The 25849-nt window shown below is 28.8% G+C and overlaps 2 protein-coding genes across 2 annotated transcripts in view; both read right to left on the bottom strand.

Annotated features, from left to right (window-relative positions):
- The window catches only part of LOC133323724 (D-3-phosphoglycerate dehydrogenase-like), a 75603-nt gene extending 69805 nt beyond the window's left edge, over positions 1–5798 (bottom strand). Inside the window, exon 1 of the mRNA XM_061532645.1 lies at positions 5785–5798. The gene's annotated coding sequence lies outside the window, so the exon portion shown is untranslated. The remainder of the gene's footprint in view (positions 1–5784) is intronic.
- The window catches only part of LOC133323722 (protein abrupt), a 79721-nt gene that overhangs the window by 511 nt on the left and 53361 nt on the right, over positions 1–25849 (bottom strand). Inside the window, exon 5 of the mRNA XM_061532643.1 lies at positions 29–736. Coding sequence (XP_061388627.1) covers positions 29–736 — 708 coding nt within the window. The remainder of the gene's footprint in view (positions 1–28; positions 737–25849) is intronic.

Raw genomic sequence — 25849 nt, 5'->3', positions numbered from 1 at the left:
TTTGAAATTGGGTTTTTCCCGAACTTACCAAATGTATTTTCCGTTATAAATTGCAAATATGTGTCCAAGAGCGATTGTCCCGCTGCTGTACTTGTGGGTATTTGTCCACTTAGATCCTTTTGCTGCTGACCCAAGGCTGCAGCGGCCGCCGCTGCAGCAGCAGCTTCATTACGGATACGTGATATGGTTGTATTGGCATGACCGAAATTACTCAACAACGATTCATGATAACGGCTCAAATCATTATTTCCACCAATGGCATTGGTATTACCTCCATAACCACCACTGGCAGTGGTCAAATCCTCGGGATCATCATCGGAATCTTCGGCTTCATCTTTCATGTTATTCGAGAGGCTAGCATCCAGTTTAGTTTGTCCCGTACCAGCACCACCACCATTTGTGGGTGAGGCACGTGCCCTCAATTCAGCTGGAGAGATTTTCACCCCAGCCTTGGCCAAAAGACGTGATGCCAACTCTGGATCAAAAGCACTGGGCATGGGTAGGACTGGTAGATCTTTTGTGGAAATACCACGATGTTGTCGGGACATGTGAGAATGTAAAGAGTTACGGGATTTGGCCACAGTACCACACAGCACACAACGATAGCCCGGGCAAACTGTGTGTTTATCTTCCAAATGGGTACGCAAGGTATGGGCTGAACGATAGATTTTGCCGCATTTGGGGCAGGGGCGAGGATCGGTGGCACGTACACGCATTTCCAGGGAACGGCGGCTCACTAAAAAATTTCAAAAAAAAAAGAAATATAAATTAGTAACAAAAATCATTTATTTAAAAAATTTTGAGTGGGAAAGAGGTTAGGTTAGGTTTTTGAGTTTGGGTTAGGTTTTTTTTGTTTGAGGGTAAGAAAATAAAAATCACTTTTTGTTTTTTTTTTTGTATTTTTTCAAATATTTTTATTTATTTTTTTGTTCTTGCTTTCTTTATTTTTATTTTTTCATTTATTCTTTACTCTTCTTTGAAAATATATTGTATATATTTGCCTTGTTTATTTTTTTTAGGATTTCTATATTATTTATTCTTCTTCTTCGTTTCTTCTATATTTCGTTTCATGTGTTAGTTAAGTTAGATTTATTTTCTTTGACCTAAAGAGAATTTATAATTATTCGTTTTTTTGCTATTTTATTTTCTTTTTTAAATAATACTCAGTTATTAATTTATAAATTAATTAAATTATTTTTAAATAAATTTTAACTAAAACTAATAGAGTTTTTAAGTTGTTATATTTTTTTAAATAGGAATTATTATTCTCTTACAAACAAAAGATCATAGGTACCTTCCTAAATCGTGGCCTGGGATTTTGTTTTTTATAATTTTTTAGAAACAAAAAATCTTCTTATAAAAATTAGTTTCAAAAAGTTTTTTTCTTTCATTTTTTCGTTATTTTTTTCAAAGACATTTGTTTTTGTTGTTGTTTTTTGATTAATTTAATAGGAACCAGTTTTTACGTATTAAATTTCATTATTTTTTTATTATTCATCATTTATATAAAGTAGTTGTTTTAATGGTTTTGCTTTTAAATAAAAACAAAATATAAGGAAGCAAAATATTGGGTATTTTATAAAAAAAAATCTCACTGGAAATTATAACTAAGAAGTGTAAAAAATAATGTAATATATATAAATATATATTAGTTTCTAAAATAATATATATAATTTTATAAAATAATATTTTTAATGAAAATAATTTTTTAAAAATTTCTTTTAATAATAAATAAATATTATTTTTCCTAATAAAATTTATTCTGATATACAATAATATTTATTTTTCATTTTACTTAATTTTGTTTTTTATTTATATTTATTTAAATATATAATTAAAAAAATATTGTAAAATAGAAAATAATAAAAATAAAATATATAATATATTTTTATTATATGAAAATACTATTTAATTATTTATATATTTTTATATAAATATGAAAAAAATTAAATCTTAATCTAAATAAAATTTATAAAAAAAATTCCATGGAGAAGTAATTTTTTAATATTTAATTTTCTCAACAAAAATTAACGATCTCATAATTAATCATAATAATAATATAAAACCAGTAAGGAAAGTTCAAAAGTCGGACGGGGCCGACTATATGATACCCTTCACCACTTTGGGTACATACAAGAGATGATAATGTGTGTAATATCCGGTCGATAGAACAGACATAGCATCTTTGGATGACCATTGTAATGGAATCGGATGAAATTATATGTGCTACCTACATAGATATTTGAACCAATAAAAACCCATACATAATACCAATAAAAACCCATACATAATAATCTGAAATCTATAAAAAATTGCATGTCAATCGGGAAGACTTAAAATGTTTTCTATGGGAGCTATATTCAAATCTGGACGGATTTCAACAAAAACTCTACAGATGTCAAATTGGACTGAATTCAGTACGCTGTGCTGTCTAGATCGGACCAATATTGGTAGTATGGTGCACGTAAAATCGGATGAAACTATATATGGGAGCTATATCTAAATCTGAACCGAATTCAACAGAACTTGGCATATATCAATCTAGACCAAATTCAATACTCTGTGCTAAATTTTGTCTCAATCGGACAAATATTGACAGTATGGTGATCCATTTACATAAAATCGGACGAAACTATATATGGGAGCTATATCTAAATCTGAACCGATTTCAAAAGAACTTGACACATATCAATCAAGACCAAATTCAATACTCTGTGCTAAATTTTGTCTCAATCGGACCAATATTGACAGTATGGTATACATAAAATCGAACGAAAATATATATGGGAGCTATAACTAAATCTGAACCGATTTCAATAAAACTTCGCATACCTCAATCTGGGCCTACGTCAGAACTCTGTGAAAATTTTTGTTTTAATCGGACCAATATTGGCAGTTTGGTGCACCATTCACATAAAATCGGACGAAACTATATGTGGAAGCTATATAAAAATCTAAACCGAATTCAACGGAACTTAGCACATATCAATCTAGACCAAATTTAATAGCTGTGTCAAATTTCATCCAAATAGGATCATAAATGCCACCTGTATGTATATTCTCAGAAGGAACAGTGCGTCTATCTCGATTCCTTTTGCCTGTTACTAAAAAGACATAATACTCTGTACCACAGTGTGGTGAAGGGTATACATATAATATAAAATATAATATTAAGAAATTATATTAATAAAAATATATTTTTGTATTAAAAAAATTAAAAGAATAAACAAATTTTAATTAGCTTTTTTAGAACAATTTTTATACAAAATTAATTTAAAAATTAATATAAAAAAATAAATATAAATAATAAATAAAAAATAATTAAAGGATATTTTTGTAAAAAAAAGAAATTAAAAAAAAATAAACAAATTTTAATTAGCTTTTTTAGAATAATTTTTTATACAAAATTAATTTAGGAAAGAAACAATATAAAATATTTTTTTGTAAGTTCGTTAATTAAATTTTCCGAAAATATTTTAATATAAATTATAATTTATTTAAGTAATTGTTTTTTTAATAAAAAAAAATATTTTTAAAAATACATTTTATTGAATTCTATTAATTTCCATAACCAAAAAAATATATTAAAAGAATTCACAAAAAATGTTAAATAATTATATATTTTAATAGAAAAAAATTATTAAAACAAAATTATATTACATATAAATTTATTATTCTTAAATTAATTTCCAGTGAGATTCTTTAAATTTATAAATTAAAAAAATAATGATTGCATTTTGCTAAACTTTTCAATTTCTTCCAGTCATGGATGTTTTTTGGAAATTTGAGCTCTTTTTTTATTATTGTTTGTTAGTTTTTTATACTCTTGTTCTTCCCTTTATGTTAAGTTTATTAATTTTTCTCCTCATTTATCGCTTTACTTTAGTATGTGTGTGTGTTTTTAGCATTTTATTTATTATTATTTTTATATATTTTTGTTGCTGGTAATAAATTATTTATTTACTATAATTCAATTTATTTATTAATATTATTGCTAGTTGTTTTTTAACTATACATTTGTTTTATTATTATTAAATATTCGGCTTGTAATTTCAAATTAATTTTTTCTTTTTTTTGTTGTTGTTTTATTTCAGATGTATCAAACAAATATTGTGAAGTTGTGTATTATATATAGTTTTTAATTATTTTAGTTGCTTGTTTTGTTATTGGTTTTCATATTTTTTTGTTTGGCTAAAAATATATTTACGCAGGCACATTCTATGTTTGTTTCAGTATAATTATAATACTTAATTTTTTATTATTAATATATTATTATTTTTTAGTTTTATTTTTTGTATTGTTTGCTATATATATATAATATATCGTTTCTTTTTTGAATAGTTTTGTTTGTTGTATATAGTGTTTGGATTGATTTTGTTTAATTCAAAAAATAAATAAATAAATTACCCTAAATATATATATATATATATATATATATTGTAGTATATATTTTTGGGTAATTTTATTTATTATTTTCCATAACAATATCATTATTTTAGTTGTATTTTTTTATTATATCTACAATCCTTTGTTTTATATTTTTTGGTATTTTTTTTATATATAATTACTATTATTATTTCTGTTTGTTTATATATATATATATATGTAATACTGTTATAATTTCTATGCGTTCTTTGTATAACTTATTTTCTATATATAGGAATTGTAACTTATTTTCATTGTTTACTAAATTACAAAATTATTTTTAGTTTTTTTTTATTTTTAGTTGTGTTGTTGTTTAATAATACATAATGTATATATATTTATATATATATAGGAACGTAGTATAATTTTTGTGTATATGTGGTTATGTATGTAAGTGTGTCTCTGTGTGTGTGTATTTTTGTTTATATAATTCAATTATAGTTTTTATTATTTTGCATATATTTTTTTAGAATTATTTATTTATGTATACAATAATAATAATAGTATTTCTTTTGCCTATTTAATAGGCATGTTTTTTAAATATTTTTTTTTTGGAAATTTTATTTTTTTGAAATATGTTAAATATTATATAATTAGTTTTTGGAAATATATTGTAAAAAAAACTTGAAGTTTTTTTTCTAAATTGCGAATCAGAATGATTTTGGAATCATAGGAACTTATCTTTTTATTTATCTTTGGTGGTAATTGCTGAAATAACATTTTTTTGTTTTTGGAACAATTCTGAATAATATTTCAATTGGAATTTTAGAACTCAGTACTTCTTTTCTTTGGTAATAATTGCTGAAATAACCAATTTTGAAATTGTTTTGGAAAAATAGGTATTAAGTTTTAATTGAATTTCTATTCTCGTTCTAATTAATATATATTTTTTATTTTTAATACCATATTTCAGATTTCTTATCTTTGGTAGTTGCTGAAATAACCCTATTCATTTTTTTCTTTTTTTGAAAAAATATGATTTTTTTTCATTCGAATCTTAGAAGAATGTCGAAATGTTGTTTTTTCTTTTTTGAAAAAAAATATGAATTTTTTTAACTAGAATTTTAGAAGAGTGTAAATATCGAAATGCTTGTTTTTCTTTTTAATTAATTAATTTAATTTTTAATACCAGATTTAAGAATCCTAGGAACTTTTATTTAAAAATAATTATTTTTAATTAGAAAAAAATCCGATTTGTTTTCTTTTTTCTTTTATAGCTATGTGCCTAAATATTAGTCTTATCTATTATTTTAGTCGAATGGTATATATACTATGAAACCTATAATTATTTTTTTTATTTTATAAAATTAAGTCTAAAACTAAAGGAATTTCATGGGTGATTCTATAAATCTTAGGAACATTTTTTCTGTTTTTTAATTAAAAGAAAATTTTGAAACGCTTATTTTATAGCCTCAAGATATGCTATGCTTTAGAAAAACTGTCTAAATTTAGGCATTCATTCATGTTTAGGCATTCAGTCGTGTTGTTTAATTCGTGAATTTGCTTTGAAGAAAATTTTTTTGAAGCAGAGATGCTTTTTTCTCTAATTTGACGATTTTTTCAGGGGCTCCTAAAAGTAGACCTTAACAAATTTATTGCCAATTTTTTTCAGTATGATCTTGACTTATTTCTCTGTTTGAATTTTCAATTTATTAATTTTTTGTTTTTAATTCACTATGCCATTAGCTGCAATTGTCAAAATTTTGTGATGTACTCCTAAAAGTAGGCACTACTTTTTGTTGGAATTTTTAAAATGTATTTTTTATAATAATGAGATCTTGGCTTATTTCACGGTTTGAATTTTCAATTTATTTTTTCTGAAATCATTATGCCATTAGTGGCAAAATTTTGTGATGCACTCCTAAAAGTAGGCACCAATTTTCATTTTTGGAATTTTTAAATCGTATTTTTTAATACTATTTTTTTTTTGTTATAATTAATTTTTGGTTTTTTTAAGCCTTTCTGGGGAATTTGGCCAAATTTAGGCAACATTTTGTTATGAACTCCTAAAAGTAGACACCAGATTATTTTTAAATAAGATTTTGTTTAAAAAATGTTATATCAAATGTTTTGTTATTTCAGCAATTTCAATTGTTAAATTTTTTTCCAAAATCTGAAATTATTTTTTGTTTTGAAAATATTTTCTGGATTTTTTTTTTCTTGGTCGTGATTTAGTAGTTTTTTTTCCATAGAGGGGAAACTATTTCTAGTTTTCTTCATTTTTTTTTCTAATTTATCAGTTTTAGAAAGCATTAACATTTTCTAAAAAAATAAAGTCAGTCAATATTCTAATCATTAGCGTATACATTGGTTGTTGTACTCATAGCTCTATAAACAATATAGGAATAAGTCGTCTTCATCATACGCCAAGTATCAAGTTCTCAATTTAGTTTTTAGTTGTTGTTGTAACATTTAAGGAAGCATTTGTTTTTATATTTGTTGTAGTTGGAATATACCATGTTTGGTTGTTGTTGTTATTAAATTTTTTCGAATGGCTCTCAAAAGCCTTTAGTAGAGTTTAGCCCCTGTTCTTTGAAACTAATCACCCTCACAATTTCATTTAAAATCTGGCCCTCCTGCAAAGGGTCCACCCGATGAACGCATTGCTTTCATTTTCGCCCACTGTAGAGTGTGTTTGATACGCATATGATTACGCACCGAATTGGGATGGGCAAAACGTCGACCACACTCAATGACCGGACATACGGGGCTATCGCGGGGATAATGACGATCTAAATGCTGACGGAAGACACGTTGTTCGAGTGGTGTTTCACACAGAGGGCAAGGTAACATGTAGTTGCTGTTGTTGGCTGCAGCAGCGGCAGCGTTGGCCGAGGCCGCAGTGGCGGTGGCCGCAGCTGCGGCTGCTGCTGCCACAGCAGCAGGATTTTGAAAGAGATCGGGGAAATCTCGTGAACGACTAAAGGCTATGGTACGGGCCATTAGCAGATTGGCTGTCAGCTGTTGCTGATGATGTGCTGACACCGCGGATTGTTGTAATTCATCGAGATATTGTTGCTGCTGCTGTTGTTGTTGTTGCTGGTGATTGTGTTGTTGCTGGTGATCATTTTGATGTTGCTGCTGTTGTTGTTGTTGCTGCTGGTGTAATTGTTGCAATTGATGTTCCTGTTGATCACTAAGCCTTTGCTGTTGTTGATGGTGTTGTTGTTTCTTCAGCAAGGCCTGATACAGGGTCGATTCACTATTTTGCCTTGAGGTTTTCATGGTCAACGAAATGGCCGATGATATCGACGAGGCACCATCATCATCCATAAAATTCTCATCATCACTGTCATGCCATGAACGCATTGAACGGGCAGGTGAAGAATTCGCCGAACGTGTTTTAATATTCGCCGCCAATTTCAGATTGTTGGCATGCGCGGAATTCACTTCGTTGCATGTGGCTGTTGTTGTGGCTTCCGCCGTTTCGCCGCCGGAATATTCACGTAATTTTTGTTCTAAGGCCAAAGGTAAAGGGTTCTCCTCGCTATGCAGCTGCTCATTTTGAGCCTCACCGGATTTGGGCCGCCCACTGCCTCCTTCTTCTTCGCCGTCCTCATCATCGTCTTCTTTGAGTTCTTCTTTAATTTGTGTACTATTTAGAAATTTGCCCAAGTTCTGTTGTACATCTGAGGCTGCTTTTGCGAAACGTTGTTGTTGTTATTAGGTGGGAAGGAGAGGGATGATCAGGGTGAAATTATTTTTTTATTTGAGGTTTCAAATAGAAGAACAAAAAAAGACGAAAGAGAAAAATAGATAATTTTTCCAAAAAAATAAACCCAAAAAATGAAATTGGAAATGAAACCAAAAATGGGAAAGAAAAATAAAAAAATGAAAGAGGAAAATGCAAGCGATGGCCCCTAGGCCACAATATTTTTAAGTTAACTTTTTTTTATTAATATTGGTTTCAAGCATTAATGACCATGATCTTCTCTTTTTGTTTGGGATGATGGTAATCCACAAAAAATGGTTTAAAGCAACTGAGGAAAAGAAAAGATAACTTTTTGAAAAAAATGTGGGGATAAAGGGAATTTTCATTTTTGGGAATTTTTTTGAGGGGTTTCTTTCCAATTGATTTGAGAGCGTGGATAGCAGCGCAACAGCAACAACAGAAGAACTGAATTTTTAAAATTTTTTCCGGGATTTTTTTTCGATACAATATAAAATTTTGAAAATATGTATTTGAAATTTTGATACATATATATTTAAAGCCAATTTATATAATTTTTATAATTATTAATTTTATTTAAATAGGAATGGGGTGTAAGTGAAATGTGGGTGTGTGTGTGTGTGCATTGTTTGTATATATATGTGTGAATGGGTTAGAAGTGTGGCTGTGTGTGGAAGTGTAAGGGTGTGAAGATGTAGGTGTTTTACAAGAATTTTGTTTTTGGAATAGGGTTTTAGAATACAATCATTCAGTTCTAATATTGCTGGAGGACGATATATATTTATAAGGATCAGGAACAATTTCGTTTATGTTTTGTTTGCCAATTATTTCACTAATTTTACAAAAATAATAATTTGAACTTAAAAACAAAATTTACAAAATGATTTTTGTTTACAATATAATTTTGATGTTTACCAATTTTTTTAAACTGATTTTTATTTTTATTTTTGGGGTACAGGGGAGTTTACAGAACATAAAAAGATCAGGGTCAAATAAAAAATAAATAATTGAAAATACATATTTTGTGTGCTATATATTTATATTTACAAAACTTAAAAATTATAACAACAACAAACAAAAAACATTCATTCACATTATTTACAGTATTTGAAAAAATAAATAAATGGTGATTAAATACATCAAAAATGCACTATAAACTAAAATTGTTTTTTATTAAATATTATAAAGAAATTAAAACTTAAAAATAATATTTAAAAAAAACTACATTAAGTATTGAGGAGGAAACCAAGTAAAAAATCTTCTTGAAATCTTAAGGATTTTTTTCAACTTAAATATTTTTTAGTAATATAATTTTTATCATATTTAAATACCCCAAAACTTCAAAATGAAGCGATCATCATAAGGAAGAAAATATTGAAAATCCTTTAGAGAATATTTTTCTAGACAAAATCAATCACCTATCCCCGACCCTTTTGCCAGGAAACCCCTCTACAATTGTATTTGAGATTTTTTAATAAAAATAAAAAATATAATTTTATCGAGGGAATTATTCAGGGTTAAGGTTACGAGATAGGTGGTTAATTACTTTAGCAAAATTATTCACTATAGGGTTCTCTACAAGATCTTCTCAAACACCCAAGCTTTATATAGAATTTTTCTATACGAAAATTTCATTTTATTTAAATAAAAAATTTAAATGATGGCAATATCCCATTGGAAAAGTGAAATACATTTCAGATCCATGTTTTGTATATAAAAAATTAAAAAATGCGATTCATGCCCAAAAAGGAAATAAAGCTCGAACCTAAACAAGTAATTTTCCTAAAGAACACAATTACCCCTCTTGGCCCCTTATCAACGAAAACAGGACTATTGCTTATTGAGTCCCTTTTTGGAAAAAATCAAATAAAATTAATATATATGTATTAATTGTCATTTTTCTAGGTAAAGGGTATGCGGGGGGAGGTTGAGTTCTTTGGGGAAAATGTTTGTTAGAGTGTTCTCAATAAAATATCCTTTAACAAAAAGCTTCTATAAGCTCTTTTCATACTTCAAATATGAGCTTCAAAGTTAATAACTTAGTAAATGTCACTACAAACTTCAGACAGAAATTTTGAGCATTTACTCCCTTTAGACCGATTTTTTACATATAACCCCTCAAGATAGATGTTCACTGTCTGAGAAGGAATTAAAGAGAATACCTTGAAGATTATTTTTTCTGAAGTAACCATCCCTCCGCCTCGACTTCTTCTCTTAGAAAATTAGCCATCTATTTTTTGTGCATATATATATTTTTTTCTAAAAAAATCGAAATTTTTTTTTGTAAAGCAACTTTTAGGAGTACTAGGTCATGGGATCTTCTCAAGTCATTTGGTGAAAATACTTTCCACAAGGTCCTTAATAAAATACCCTTTGACATAAATTCTGGAAACTGAATATTTGGTGTTGTAATTTGCTTTTAATGTTAATAACCTAGGCAAATTTGTAACAATTTAGCTTAAGAAATTGTATATGGTTTCGCAGTTGTATTGCATTTTTGGCCCATAAAACATTAAAAAATGCGATTCATGTCTGAGCATGAAATGAAGGGGAGGTCTTAAGCTTTAATTTCTATTAAGCATTCAAGTTTCCTACTCGACGCCATACCACAGAAAATTATAAAATTATGTTCAGTGTCTGTTTTTTTTAATTTTTAATAATGGCGCATTTTTTTCATAGCTCATTTCTCGGGACAAAGAGTAGAGTAGGGTATTTGCAGTAGCCAGCGAAAATCATGCCTAAAGGGTCCTCTATAATTTCTTCTTTAGGATATTTGTTCAACATTGAACTTTTATATCGAAAAAATGCACTTTAAGAGGCCAAATTGCCTAAACCTAAAACAATTTTTTAAAATTTTCGTAAAAATGCCGATTTTTTTCTGAGCTCATTTATCAGGTCTAGAAGTGAAGAAGGGTATTTAAGGTGGTTGGGGAAAATGTTGTTCACAAGGTCCTTTATAATTGTGTCTTTGATATGGAAACTTTCCATTAAGTATTTCTTGTGGAAATTTATTATCCAACTATTACTACTATTATTACCTATAAGTGTTACATCGAAAGAACACTTTTATCATGCATTTCCATTTTTCATGAATTTAATTACAGAAAAAATTAATGGCTCTTTACAATAATTATCACACTCTATGGATAATTGAATTGATATAACCAAAATAAACGCCACGTGATAATTGGCCTTGTTAATGGAAATAAATGAGTGCCCAATCTGACCTCTATAAAGAACGGCCAACAGAATAAAAAATCGTAGCTGTTTTATTTAACTAGTGTCAACAATAATTACAATACTCGTAAGAAGAAGATTTCCCTTTTTTACATAATATAATATATGATTGAAATTAATTTCATTTGGTTAGTATCGTCCATTTTGTCCAATCGTTGTCCTTCCATTATATACCCGCTCGTATATGTCACATATTAACAGTTTTAAAATATTAAAAGCGATAAAACGTTCAAATTAAATATAATTAAATGCATGTCAATAATTACATTTTAGCCATTACGAAGTAAATAAACATTAAACGCATCATTGTAGTTGTGTTATTGTAAACGAAGTACTTGTCGCATTTATGATCCGGAGGAAATAGAATTTGGCACAGCTTCTGAGCTTTGCCCAACGACGAATCCTATTGAATTGGTTAAAATCGGTTCACTCCCTACAAACTGCAGCAAAAGCAACACTTGAGTACCAAAAACCACCACCAAGAAACCCATTGTACGATCAGGAGTGTCGTAATGATACTGATGTGAAAAACGCAGCGTATAGGGCAACCCTGCAGACAGTAGTGACATGTAACGTGATGGAGAATTATCGGGAGAAAAGGAGAGAGGAGAAACGTGTTTTCAGAAAAAAGAACAAGAAAAACGTGAGCGTGAGCAAATCGAGATGTACAGAAGTCAGAATGAAGTCCGGAAATTTTACCAACGAGTAAATCACCAAACCGAAGGCTTTGGTGCAGGCACATCCTCCTGTAGAGATGAAGAAGGAAACCTGGTGATAGATACAGACAGCGTGTTCCGGATCTGGAAGGAGCATTTTGAAAAGCTTCTGGTATCAAATAGTGGTGGTGAAGAAGATACCCCAGAACAAATAAGAGATGATGGTATAGAATGTATACTACCTAGCCAAGATGAGATCATAAAGAATAATGCAGCAGGAGCCGATGGGTTACCAGCCGAACTATTCAAGACTGGTGGCCAGATGCTGGTCAGGAGCATGTACCAGCTGATTAGTACAATTTGGCTTAAGGGAACCCCACCCATTCTCGATTTTAATTTTTCAAGATTTTCAATGGGCTGGTAAATCAATACCAATGCTTGTTAAGGTTTGTAACTTTGCAAATATATATTTGAAGATTTAAAAGAGAAGAAAAATAATTTACAAAAAATGTTTGTTATTGTTTTGTTGTTGTTTTTTGTAATTAAAAAAAGTCCCTTTTTTATGGCGGGCATGATAACTCCTCACTGGAACATCGGAATCCGAAAATTCCAACGGTGTTAGAAAGTGTACATGTCTGGCTCTCGTATGAACTAAGATTATTGACTTCGCTGTAAAATTTAAAAAATGACGGACCTTTGAAAAAATATTTTTGGAAAATTAAAGTGCTAACCTCTAGGCGAATTTTGTAAAGTTATTCAAGGATTTAGGAAATGTAACTCCCGTATTTTTCTGTTTTAAGTCTCGTATAAATCCCTTTCATGTCTGAGATATTCAGAGAATTATTTTTCTTGAAGTACTCCAATATCCCTCATATCCCCTACACCTACAGATTTCTTTTTGTGATAATATTTTTAATTTATATTTTATGGGCGTTTTTTACTGCTCTTTTTTAAGGGATAAGGAGTTGTCTAGGACCTTTGAGTCCTGTGACAAAAATATTTGCCAAAAGCTCCTCTAAAATTTGTTCTCGAGAGAGAAATCTGAGGAATCTGCATTTTATGTGAACAAGAAAGTTAATTTCCTTTAAGAGCGAATGAGAGAGAGAAAATATTTTTTTCTTCTTTCCCTTTCTTTCAAAGATTTTTTATTAAATTTTTCATAAAAATGTTCTTTGTTTTGTTTTTTGTTTGATGTATATACAAAGAATTGCATGCTGCTTTTTTTAAGCGTATTTATTGCAAATATGTGGGTGTGAGTGTAAACATATTAGAATATCCTTTGTCACTTTTGGAATAAAAAACACTGATGCATAAAATTGTGCATATATGCGTATAACCATGACAACAGAATGCTTAAAATGGGATATTCCCTATATTTGTATATGTGTGTGTGGGTGTGTGTAGAGAAATGATTGACCACACCGATACCAATCCATATTGTAATTTTCGAGAAGACGTAGAAAAAACTATGCAACAATTCAATTGGTTGGTTGGTGCTTTTGTTCTTTGTCTCGGAAACGCAAAGGATAAAAACGAATTTGAACGATGACAACACCACCAACGACAACCATGTGAAATCCAACAACCATATATGCTATGCTGGCAAACAGCTTCCAAATGATTTGTTTTCGTTCGGATAACAAAAAAGAAAGGAAATTTACCATAAAACAAGTGTCCTATAACAGGATATTAACACTCGCAAAATAATATGCAAAAATAAAAAGACCCCGAACGAACGATCGACAGAGGTAGAGGTCCTTGGGGGCAAAGCCTCAGTGAACCAAAAAGGAAAGGCATGCTTGAGTGAATGGTTGTGGATAATGGAACAAAAACCCCACCTCCGTTTAAGAAGTGGAGTATGGTATGCGTATAATCTTGTGTGTGAGACAGTGTGTGTGTGTGTGACACTTGAAAAAGGATATGGGGAATGTATGTATGTGTGTGTGTTTAAATTCATTTTAAGTGCAAATATGTGTAAAAAACTATAAAAGTGTAAATGTGCATAATTAATTAAATATAAAATGCATTCAATCGAATAATACATATATACACTCACACACACACACACACACATTTTTTTTGTTCAATAAAATATAAAAATAAAAAGTGTATACTTTAAAAATTCTTAATACTTAATAGACTCCAAAGACAGGCAATATATAAAAATGTGTTTTTTTCTACCCTCCTCCCTAATACCCCCTCGAAGCTGTCAGGAAAAACCAGAGTTGCTCTACAAAGCATGGGCGTAGCTTACAGGACAAAAATGGGTGTCCACATTTTTTATATTAAGAGATACTTCCAATAAAAATTCGAATTTATGGAAGAGGTTAAAATCATTTTTTTTATTGTGGGTACTTCAGCCCCGCTCCTGTCCTCTCTTATAGAAGAAGAAAAATTGTAAAACAAACAAGAGACCAAGAATAAGATATATGCTTAACCCTTTATACATTATGACAGGTAAGCAGAAAAAATAGAAAGGATTTTTGCAAGGATGGCAAAATATATTTGTCTCCTAACACACAATTTACATAGGTATATAAAAAGACACACACACATATATATTTATATATACACATATATAAGAAAAATAAATCTTGTTCAAATGGCATGATGTAAACAAGAAGAAGAAGAAGACTAAGATGCAGCAGTAGGCAAAGTCCAGCCGACTCATCAAATATTTATAAAAATTGCATTTATATGCGTCCATCAATCAAAGCCAAAGGACATAGATTGTTGCAGAACAACAACAACAATTGTAGTTTGTGTGCCATGATTTTTTTTTATTTTTTGTTATATAAATATATTTTTTTATTTTTCTATTATTATTACATTTTTTTCTTCAATTTAAAATGCATTCAATTTTTTTGAACTAAGACAGAATAGAACAAAAAAAATATCCTCATATATCTATGTTAATTGAAGTGTAAAAATTAAATTAGTTTTTCTAGTTGTTGTTGTTATTTTGAACATTCTCTATTGACTGGTATGGAGACAAAAAAAATCGAATGGGAGTTAAAAACAAATTCTCCTTGGGAATGTTATGCGTTTCATGTGTCAGTCAGTTGGTGTAAAAATTTAGTACAGTTGTTGCCAGGCACTTGTTTGTCAAAATCATAATGAATATTGCACGAACAACAACAACAGCAATAAATATTGAGAAACAAAAAATAAAATATTTATTTTATATTGATTAGATTACAAAAAATGGGTAAATAAATCATTGTTGGCAAAAAAAAAAACCTACTGCCAAAGTAATTTAATTAAAATTCAGTTTTTTTCCTAGAAGATTTCAATTTAGGTATTGAAGTTCGGAGAATGAAATGTAGAGGGCATCTTGGTAATCAAATTTGTGGAAGTAAACATTTTTCCTCAGCGCCCCCTTGCCCTAGAAAATCATTTAACAATATTTTATAATAATTTGTAAAAAATTACACAGTGTAACTTTTGATTTGAATTTGGAAACGGCATTTTGCGGCATAATGTTATGGGCGGGAGGATTGTGCCCTTTGGCAAATATGTCTGCAATGAAGTCCTCTATTTTCCTGCTTTAACATCATAACTCTAAATATAATACTAGTATTACAAAATCGCCATTTATGAAGTAACTTATTTGATTAAGCATGATATTTTTGAATGGGCTATATTTGAGTAAACTCCTTCAGTTCCACATTTTCAATAGCAAACTTCTACAAATTGTTTTAATATGTGAGAATGAAATATAGAGGGCGTGCCCAGGAACATATTTCTAAAGTTAATCATTATTCTCCAACGCCACCTTGCCACCGAAAATCAGTATCTCACATTTGATTTCAATTTGTTCATATTGCATTTTGTCACTGTGGCAATTTTGGAAGATGAGTTTAAAGGGTAAGAGGAAGAGCGGGATGATGGATATGGTCGGGGAAAATATTTATTATAGAATCCTCTATAAGTCAACCTTTAACATTAAATGTCTATAACATAATGTTACCTTTCAAAAATTGCATTTAAAGAAAATACTCATTTCAATTTATTGCAAATTTTTGTGTGGAAATTTAGTTAAGTAACTTACTTTCGGTCCACTTATTCACCATAAGACGTTATTAAAACTCCTTGATATCAGTGAACAAAATAAAATAGACTTCTTGAGAAGTATTTTTGTTGAAGTAACCAACTAACCCGCAAACCTATTTAACCACGAAAATCAAACATCAATTGTTTGCATATATTTTTATAATGGGAATATTATAATGTTGACAATTTTGTAGGCAGATTTTCTGGGGAAAGGAGGGGAATGACATTTTTGTTTACTATGGCTGAAATATTTGTTATTGTATCCTCTGTAATATATCCTTTAACAACAAACTTCTAAAATCAAGTATTATATAAGAAAAACGCATCAGAGTGAAGTTACTCAAATTATTTAGTTGATATTTTTCTGAGGCATTTTTTTGTAAGTAACATTTGTTCGATCATTTTTTCCAATAGAAGACTTGAATGAATATTGTTGATGTCTGAGAGAGAAATAAAGAGAACCCTTTGGTGAGTATTTTTGTTAAAGTACTCAACTCTCTACCATGTCACTTTACCCCAGAAAATCATACATGAATTTTGTGCTAATCTTTTAATAATGAGTATTTTGTAATTATCCTAATTTTGTGGGTAGTTTTTCTAGGGTAAGGAGGAGAGTGTGGTTATCGATTACTGCGAAGGAAGTATTTGTTATTGTGTCCTCTATAAGGTAGTCTTTAATATGAAGCTTCTATTTTATCATCTTCAGTTAGAAGTCATCAAAAGAATAAGTGACGCATAATTTCAGGGGTACGTTATAAAAAAGTTTGGGATATGTAACCCGGTTAATATAAAGTTTTGATATATAATATCTTTCGGAATATCTTTAGTGTTCGAGTATGAATTGAAGAGAAGCCCTTTGTGATTATTTCCCCCCCAGAAAACTATTGTCTCCCATTCCTCCTTGTCAATGAAAAATTGATATATATTAAAGGACATTTTTTATTTGTTTATTTTATTACAAAGGTTATTTTCTAATAATCCTTGGATTTGAAAATCCCCATCAAATTTTTATCTTAATTAAAATCCTGTGACATAAAAATTAAAATCAGAACATAAAAATAAAATCCAAATTTATAACTTTCATTTGGATAAATGAAGAAAAATATATGGAAAATAAAAGTTGACCAATAGTTTTTCCCATTCATCTATCAAGAAAGTGACCCATAATTTTTTTTTTGATTTTTCCAAAAACTAGTTTCCAATTAAGATGCACCAAACGATTGTCAAAAATTAAGAGATTTTGGGAAAAAAAACTGATTTTGACCATTATTTTATGGCCCAATTTTACGATCACTTACAAATGTAAATGAAGGCAAACCATTGGACTTTTAAGCGAATCCAATTAGATTTTTGGCGTTTTATTTCTTCATTTGTTTAGTTGGCAAAATTTTTTTATGTGTGGCAATTAAAAGTGGACATACATAAAGTCACTGATTGATAACTCATCTAAGTGAGTGAGTGACCAAATTTGACCAATTTAATTTGATGAAATCTTTGTGTATCATCATTGATTATCAACAATTTAAATATTGCGTAGAATTAATTGGCATTTGGTATTGTGTGTTGGTGGAGGATCATAAAAATCGTGAGGATATTTTGTTGTTTGATTTTCAGGCATACTGTCTGCCAAAAGTCAACAGAGTTTTTATGACTTTTTTCCCAGTCGTTACATTTCAAGTATAATCAGTTACTTTAGACAAAATCATAACAACTATTTGGGGGTGGGGGGTATTGGTGGTGGTTGGTAATAAAAATTAATAAAAACACTTTATAAAAAGTCAGACAGCCAGTCAGTCTGTAACCAAGCTAACAAACTGCAAAAACCACAAAGTTATGAGATTTTATGACAATTTTCCCCATTCGTGGTGGTGGGGAAAAAATAAAAACTATTAAAATGAATTTGTAATTTTTTTTTGTTCTTTAACACTTGGAAAATTTCAATGGATTTGATATCTGAAAGTATGTATGTTTGAGTATATGCCTGTATGTAATAAAGGAAATAACTACATCATATCTTTGCAATAATATATGCTATTTTTATGACTTCTTTTAAGTAGATGTTCTCAAAATTTTTATAGACTTTTTAAAACTAATGAAAGTTTGTTGTGAAGTAATAACATATATATATATATATATATATATGTAACATAATAAAATTTAAAAATGTTGCAAAAGACAATACCAAAAATTTGCAGCGTGAAATTCAACTAAGTGACATACTTCAGATACACTTTTTCACTATAAAACTTTAATATATCAATATGAAATCTGAGCATGAAATTAAGAGGACACTATAGGGAGAATTTCTCTTGAAGTACCCATTTACCTACCATGTATATTTACCGCTGAAAATCAAGCATAAATTATTTGCGGAAATTTTACAAAGCGCTTTTTTGTAATCTTGATCATTTTGTGCTTAGTTTTCTGAGGTAAGGAGGAGAGGTGGAACCATAGTTTATGTGGCCGAAATATTTGTTATTATATCCTCTATAATATTTCCATTAACATCAAACTTCTATATATAAATTCTATATTAGAAAATCGCATTAGAGTGAAGTTACCAAGGTACATTTCCTTGCAAGTTTTCCTGGGTATTTAAGGAAAGTATCTTATGGCGATGTAGTTTTTTCATAAGAAGATCATTATAAGTATTGTTAATGTCTGAGGGAGAAGTAAAGAGTGCTCTCTAAGGAGTATTTTTGCTAAAGTACTCAACTCTCTCCCATGTTCCTTTACCCACGATAATCATACATAAATTATTTAAAATATTTTTTATGAAGAAAAAAACTTTTAAAAACGATTTTTGATTAATTAAATTATTTTTTTATAGTTAACACTTTTAATTTTACTTTTATTTTGAAATAAATTAAAAAATTAACTAATTTTATGAACACTTTTCCTTAATTGTACCTAATATTGCGCCTTAAGGTATGCTTTATGTATTAGTAATAAATTACATTTCTTTAATTTATCTAAATGCCCATAAAAGAATATTAGGTGTGTTTGTTTTGCCATTACAACAATGATAAATAAAATATAAAATTTTATTACCTAACGGGGTTTTTTTCTGAAATGGAATTCGATTTGCTTCCTGGGAGTGTTACAAATTCTTAGCATAAAGTAATTTGTTTATTATAAAAAAGAAAACTATTCAGACACATATCATTTGGCCATAAAAAATGAATGAAATCAAAGATATTCACATTACAAGGTAATCCATTCGATTCATTGATACTTGGCTAAGAATATTCCATCAAATCGACATAAAAATCGCGTGCATTTTATGCATAAAAATCGTATTGTATTGATATCATACTCGTATGTAAGTATGTATGTGTGTGTTTTGTAAGTGGAAAATTATAGAGCTTTCATTTCGATATCAATTTATTATTATGACTAGTGTCAGGTATATATATATATATATATATATATTCAAATGTTTGAATTTATATACGTTTTTAAATTATTGAAATGTTAAACGCAATTTAACTTCCTTGGGTTTTTTTCCTATAGCGTATACGTGTGTAGGATCAATTTAGGTGTTGTAGTTCAGAGAATGAAATATAGAGGGCATCTTTATCATTAATATTCATTAAGTTAACATACCTCCTCAGCGCCACCTTTCCCTGGAAAATCATTAATCGATATTTCCTCAAAACTCTACAAAAATTGCACATTGCATTGCATTTTTATTTTGGAAACTTATTTTCTGGGGCATGGAGTAGGATGTTACGGTTGAGTACTTTGGCAAAAATGTTACCCAAGAAGTCCTCTATAAGTTCTCCTTTAACATTGCAGCTCTAAATATAATAATAATATTACAAAATCACATTTATGTAAAGTAATCCATTTGATTTTGTATAGAATTTTTGTTATAATATATATACTTTAGTAACCTCCTTCGGGCCAACTTTTTCAATAGAAGACTTATTCGAATTCCATCGATATGTGAGAATGAAATATAGAGGGCGTCTCTATAAACAAATTTTCGGAAGTAATTATCATTCTACAGTGACATCTAGCTATAAAAATTGGGAGCTCAACATTTAAGAATTTCTAAAAACTTTAATTTTATAACAATGAAATTTTTGGGTGATGATTATCTCGGGTAAGGAGAAGTGCGGGGTGATAGGTTTATTTGGCAAAAATATTTGTTATAGGATCCTTTATATTTTCACCTTTAACATTATGCCTCTATATATTATACTAATATTAAAAATTTGCATAGAAATAAAGTGAACTGATTTAATGTTGTGTAATTTTTGTGGAGATTGAGTTAAGTAACTTACTTCCGTTGCACTTTTTCACTATAAGACTTCAAAAAATCCCGTTCGTATCTGAGAATGAAATAAAGTAGACTGCATTAGAAGTATTTTTGTTGAAGTACTCAACTACCCCTAGCGTCCTTACCTCTGAAAATCAAGCATCAATTTCTTGCGTGCTTTTTGATAAAGTGCATATTATAATTTTGACAATTTTGAGTGCAGTTTTTCTGGGGTAAGGAGGAGAGTGAGCCTATTGCTTAATGAGACGGAAATATTTGTTATTGTGTTCTCTATAATATATCCTTTAACAACAACCTTCTACAAATAATTACTATATTAGAAAACCCCTTCAGAGTAAAGTTACTCAAATTATTTGGTTGACATTTTTCTAAGGCATTTTTTGAAAGTAACTTCTGTTCGATAATTTTTTTTAATTGAAAACTTTTAAAATCCTGGTTGGTGTTGGAGAGAAAAATTAAGAGAATTTTTTAAGGAGTATTTTTGCCAAAGTATTCAAGTGTCCTCCATGTCACTGTATCCCTAAAAATTATACATCAATTTTGTGTTAACATTTTTATAATGCGAATTTTGTAATTATGCAAATGTTGTGGGTAGTTTTTTGGGAGGAAGTAGGGGAGTAAGGCAAGGGGTTTCACTGGATAAAATATTTGTTATTGTGTCCTCTACAAAGTATCCTTTAACATAAAGCTTCTATATACTCATATAACATTAGAAATGGTCAATATAATAAGTAATGAGTAATTTCAAGAGCTTTTATTTTCAAGGTGTAGAAAACCTATCTGTATATCTTATATGTTCAGGCATTAAATAAAGAGGAGAGTGTTGTGATTATTGCCGTGCCCCTAAAAGTATGCTTCACATATTTGTATTTATTGTTTTAAATGACTCAATACCATCCCTTGAAAAATAAATATATATTTTTTTCAAATCAATGGTATTAGTTCGATTTTTTGTGTCTGTGTCCATCTAATTAATGCTAATAAATTATTTATTTTTTATGGCCTTTCAAAGGCTTGACCCTCATTCTTCGAAAAAAAAATGAACAATAACCCGTTTGCTAATAACAAATATTATTGAAAATAATGCAACACCTACTGAGTAGGAAAATAAATGGAATTTGATACTGACAAAAGGCTCACACCCACTTTTCAGTTCATTGTTAGATATTGCACCTCGATTTTTATTACCATAAAAGAAGGAGATTAAGAAATTCATTTTTTGGTGTAATAGAGGGTGAACCCTCCTCTCCAGCTCTGTGGTGTTATGAAATTTTTCAATAAAGGCGTAAAAAAATATTCAAAAGAAGAAACCAGATTGCATGTTTCACAACTGTTTACAGTTTCGTTTTTGGCAGCTATTGTTTTTTGTTGAAGGAGTAAAACATTTAGGCCTAAAGGATATCGATGGCATATTCAAACACACACAAAGGATAACAATAATAATAATGATAATCAAAAAAAAAAAAAAAAAAAATAGTAGTCATAATAAGGTGTATATAGATACGATAGGTGATTATTTCTTGCCTGTCTAACAGCCATTGTTTTTGTTGTTGCCGCTGCTTATTTTTCGAAAGGTGTTCGCGTATTAGCATACACCCCTTTTCGTTTTGCAAAAGGTGGCAAGTGGCAAACGCCACTAACATTTAGCTGATAATAACAATAATACAAGAACATTTTTACCTAATTTTTTTGTTTGTAACGGTCGTTATGGTCCTTTTCACATAAATCATATATTGCTGAGAGAGTGTGTGTGTGTGAAAATTGGAACATTAGTCTCATAACTAACTGACCCTTTTCCATGAGGTTGTTTTTTTTTCATTCGTCAAATATACGTGTTTGAAAATACTTAGCCAAAAGGAAAAACGAAGAAAACTGCAGACCATCTAATATAATATCATCAGGATAACAAAAAATTGAAGTATGGCAGAAATTTCAGAATTATTTGTTATTGTTGGTAATTCTTGGTAAGGAAACCACCCTGGGTGAGTGTGTGCTATCGTGTCAAATTTGTTTTAGTGTTCGATTACGATTTACTACTATTGAATGGGTGGGGGAGTACCACAAAGGGGGTTGAATTGTATAGACTTGGAAAAAGGGTTGTTATGCCACGAATAATAATGTTCTGCTGCACTGTTGTTTAAGTAATAGATATATTATAATTTATTGAGAATATATTGGGTATTTTGAGGTGTGTTTCTTCTTCTTCTTCGCTGATTAATTGAAAATTAAGGATATCTAGGTGGGTTCTTCTTCGCAGGAAGAGGGAGAGGATTTTTATGTGAGATTACCATGAAATTTGGTTATAAAAAAAATTAGTTAGGATTATATCATGTCATTTTTTGAGAAGAATTTGAAGAAATTGAATCATAAAAATTCTTAACATTTAAACGAATAATGATAATATAAAAAAATAATGATAAAAACTATGGCATACTTTTGGGGGTTCAAAGGGAAATTAACAAATATCATGGAAAGGGTTGAAAAAATTAATTATGAAATTAATTCATTATAAACATAAATTTTAAAAAATAGTTAGAATCATATCATAGAATTTTTTGAGAAGGATTTGATGAAATTTAATCATAAAAATTTTTAAGATTGAAAAGAAAAATGACAAAATAAAAAATAATGATAAATAATATGGCATATGTTTGAAAAATTGAATTCATCCCATATTGCATACCCCAAGGGGTCAAAAAGAAAAATTCCAAATATTTTGAAAAGACTTGAAAATAAATTAATTTTGAAATTAATGCATTATAAACATACATTTTATAAATGAAATAAAAATCTTAAAAAACTGTAGCATATATTTAGGATGGTCATATAATAATTGGTTTAATTTAGGATTATTTTTAAGTTATACGGTTAGATTGGAAATTTAAAGACAGAAACTTCGATTAAGTCGTCTGATATTATTTTAGAAAAATGTGTTGAAATTTAAGAATAGTGAAATATGTGGCATATTTTTAGGAGTTGGCTAAGAAAAATAGAATACATCCCATATTGCATACACCAAGGGGCATAAAGTATAGGTATATTTTTATTATTTCCGAAATAAGTAATAGTCGCTGCTAACATAATTTATTTGTCTTAAGAAAAATTAAAAAAAAAATTATTGGAATTAAAAATTATCAAAAAACATTTGCCTACTTTTAGGACTCTTTATAAAAAATTGATGATTTCTTATAAGTTCTTTGAGGTTCTTCATAAAAATAATAGTAGATTTATGTTTAAAGAAAAAACTTCAGTAATGTTTATAACGAAATTAATGTAGTATACTTTTAGGGAATTTTTGAATTTTATTGATTTTTTTTTGTTTTTTTTAAATTAATACTTAAAATAGAATAATTAAAGTAATACTAATAGAATTGTATTTAAAACATTATGGGAATTAGTAAATCTCAAACAAATGAAGTATCCATTTAGGGAATTTCTATGGCATACATTTAGGGGCATATTATATTTTTTTATTTATTTTGAAATTAATTCTCAAAGCTTTCCACATTTGATAGCCTTTAAAAAAAAATTGGAATTAATATTTCTGGAAAAAAAGGTTTAATTTTGTGGACTCATGTTGCATACTTTCAGGGGGAAATTAGGTTTTTTTAAAATTTTTTCAAATTAAAAATCAAATGTTGAAATTTGTAATTAAAAAAATGGAGTGTACATTTAAAGACTTTTCGAAAGCATGAGAAGAATATGTTGAAAACAAATATATCACAATTTTATTCCGGTTATATAGAAAATATATTGACGTTGATTTTTTTCAAAATTTTTTTAGTTAAATTTGTTAAGATACCGATTATTTAAAAATTCGAAAAATGTTAGTATATTCGTTATGTTTTTTTCCTTGGAACCGATATTTAAAAAAATGTATTTTCATATTCTATACTTAATAATTTCAATATCATAAAAATCTAAAAATATGTAGAATCACATTTTATTTTTCTATGTGTAAAACTAAAGTTTTGCAGAAATCTTTAAAAAATAAAATATTTAATTTTTATGTTTACTATGAGAAATTAAATTGGAATAAATAAGATATAATTTTTAAAGCATACTTTTAGGGAATTTAAATGTATATCAAATAAAATAATACAATTGAAAATATTTAATTCTATTCGGAACTTTGGCGATATTAACATATGTTATATAACATTATTTCTTCTATATGGTGCATACTTTTAGGTGTTATTAAGATTTTTTATTTTTATCAGAAAATCGATTTCATTTCTTATTAAAAAAATATTATTATCAAAAAATATTAATTCTGTTGGAACCTTTGGCAATATTAAAATTAATGTTGGATAATTTATTTTCGATCTGGTGCATATTTTTAGGATTTGGTAAGAATATTATTTTTAATGCATACTGTTAGGAGTTGTGGAAAATGTTATTATTGTGAGTAGGGGAAATAAATCTCGAAACGATGAAATTTAAATTACTTTTGTATTGTGTGTGCGTATTTGTATTAAGGGTGCAATATTTTCCACGTCCAACAACAACAAAAATAACAAGATAAACTCACGTTTGCAAAAAATGACTAAAACTTTTGGGATTGTTTTTTTAGAATTTTAAAAAAAAAATTGTCACTCTCAGTGATCATTGTAGTGGTGGAAACAGTTGGAGATTTTTTTTGTTCCTTTTTTCCAATCCATAACTTTGTGACATATGCACGTTTGTTTGCTTATTTATCTCTGCTGGCGGGTAAATATGTTTGTAATATATGTTTGAAAGTGTGTGTGAGAATAATCTTAAAAACATTAAACAGGCCGGATAACTGACCCCAAACGAACGAAAGAAAATAACTTTTTTCGTTTTTTAGATTTCCTTTCCACAAAAAAGGGAAAGCAAAAAAAACATGTGCAACTGAAAAAACAGCCAACTCGCCCGTCAGTCAGTAAGAGACACTATTTTCACATGTTTGTTAACCACCACCACCGTTTCGAATAGAACACATTTTGCCAGTAAGCAAAAAAGACAGGAGCAGAACTAAGAAAACGAGAAAACTTTTTGATATTTTCTTTGCATTTGCTTCTTCTGTTTCGGTATGTCAAAGTTAAGAAGGCAGGCATAGAATGACTTTTTTTGGTTACAATTTCTTTTTTTGCTGTTGTTGTTATTGCTATGAAAAACTTTTTTCCAATAAACGTTTTTTTGGTGAATATATGACTAGGGAAATATATATTCTAGGCTAACATCTTTACAGCAAAAAAAAAAAAAAAAATCTTTAATGTGTGCGATTTTTTTTTTGCGAACTTCCGAACGTTTTAAAAAAATCGAAAGCAAATGTTTAACATTAAGTTACATATATACATATGTATATGTGAATGTATTGAGAACCATGTGCCACCATTATTATTTGTACTTTCGTTATTTTATTTTTTTTGGTTACGATTTAGGTGATGTATATCAAACTTAAAAGCAAAAAAAAAGAGCTCGAATAACTCCCCACTTGGACAGGACATTAGCCAGGCGACAGCCAATGACATTTGCCACCTTTTATTTTGCCAAGACACC

This window comes from Musca vetustissima, unplaced genomic scaffold (genome assembly GCF_032173495.1).
Source record: "Musca vetustissima isolate MV318-11 ecotype Yass unplaced genomic scaffold, APGP_CSIRO_Mvet_v1 utg7334, whole genome shotgun sequence".
NCBI classification, from domain to species: domain Eukaryota; kingdom Metazoa; phylum Arthropoda; class Insecta; order Diptera; family Muscidae; genus Musca; species Musca vetustissima.
Note: the sequence above shows the minus strand (reverse complement) of the source record. Positions and strands in the feature narration are given on the sequence as shown.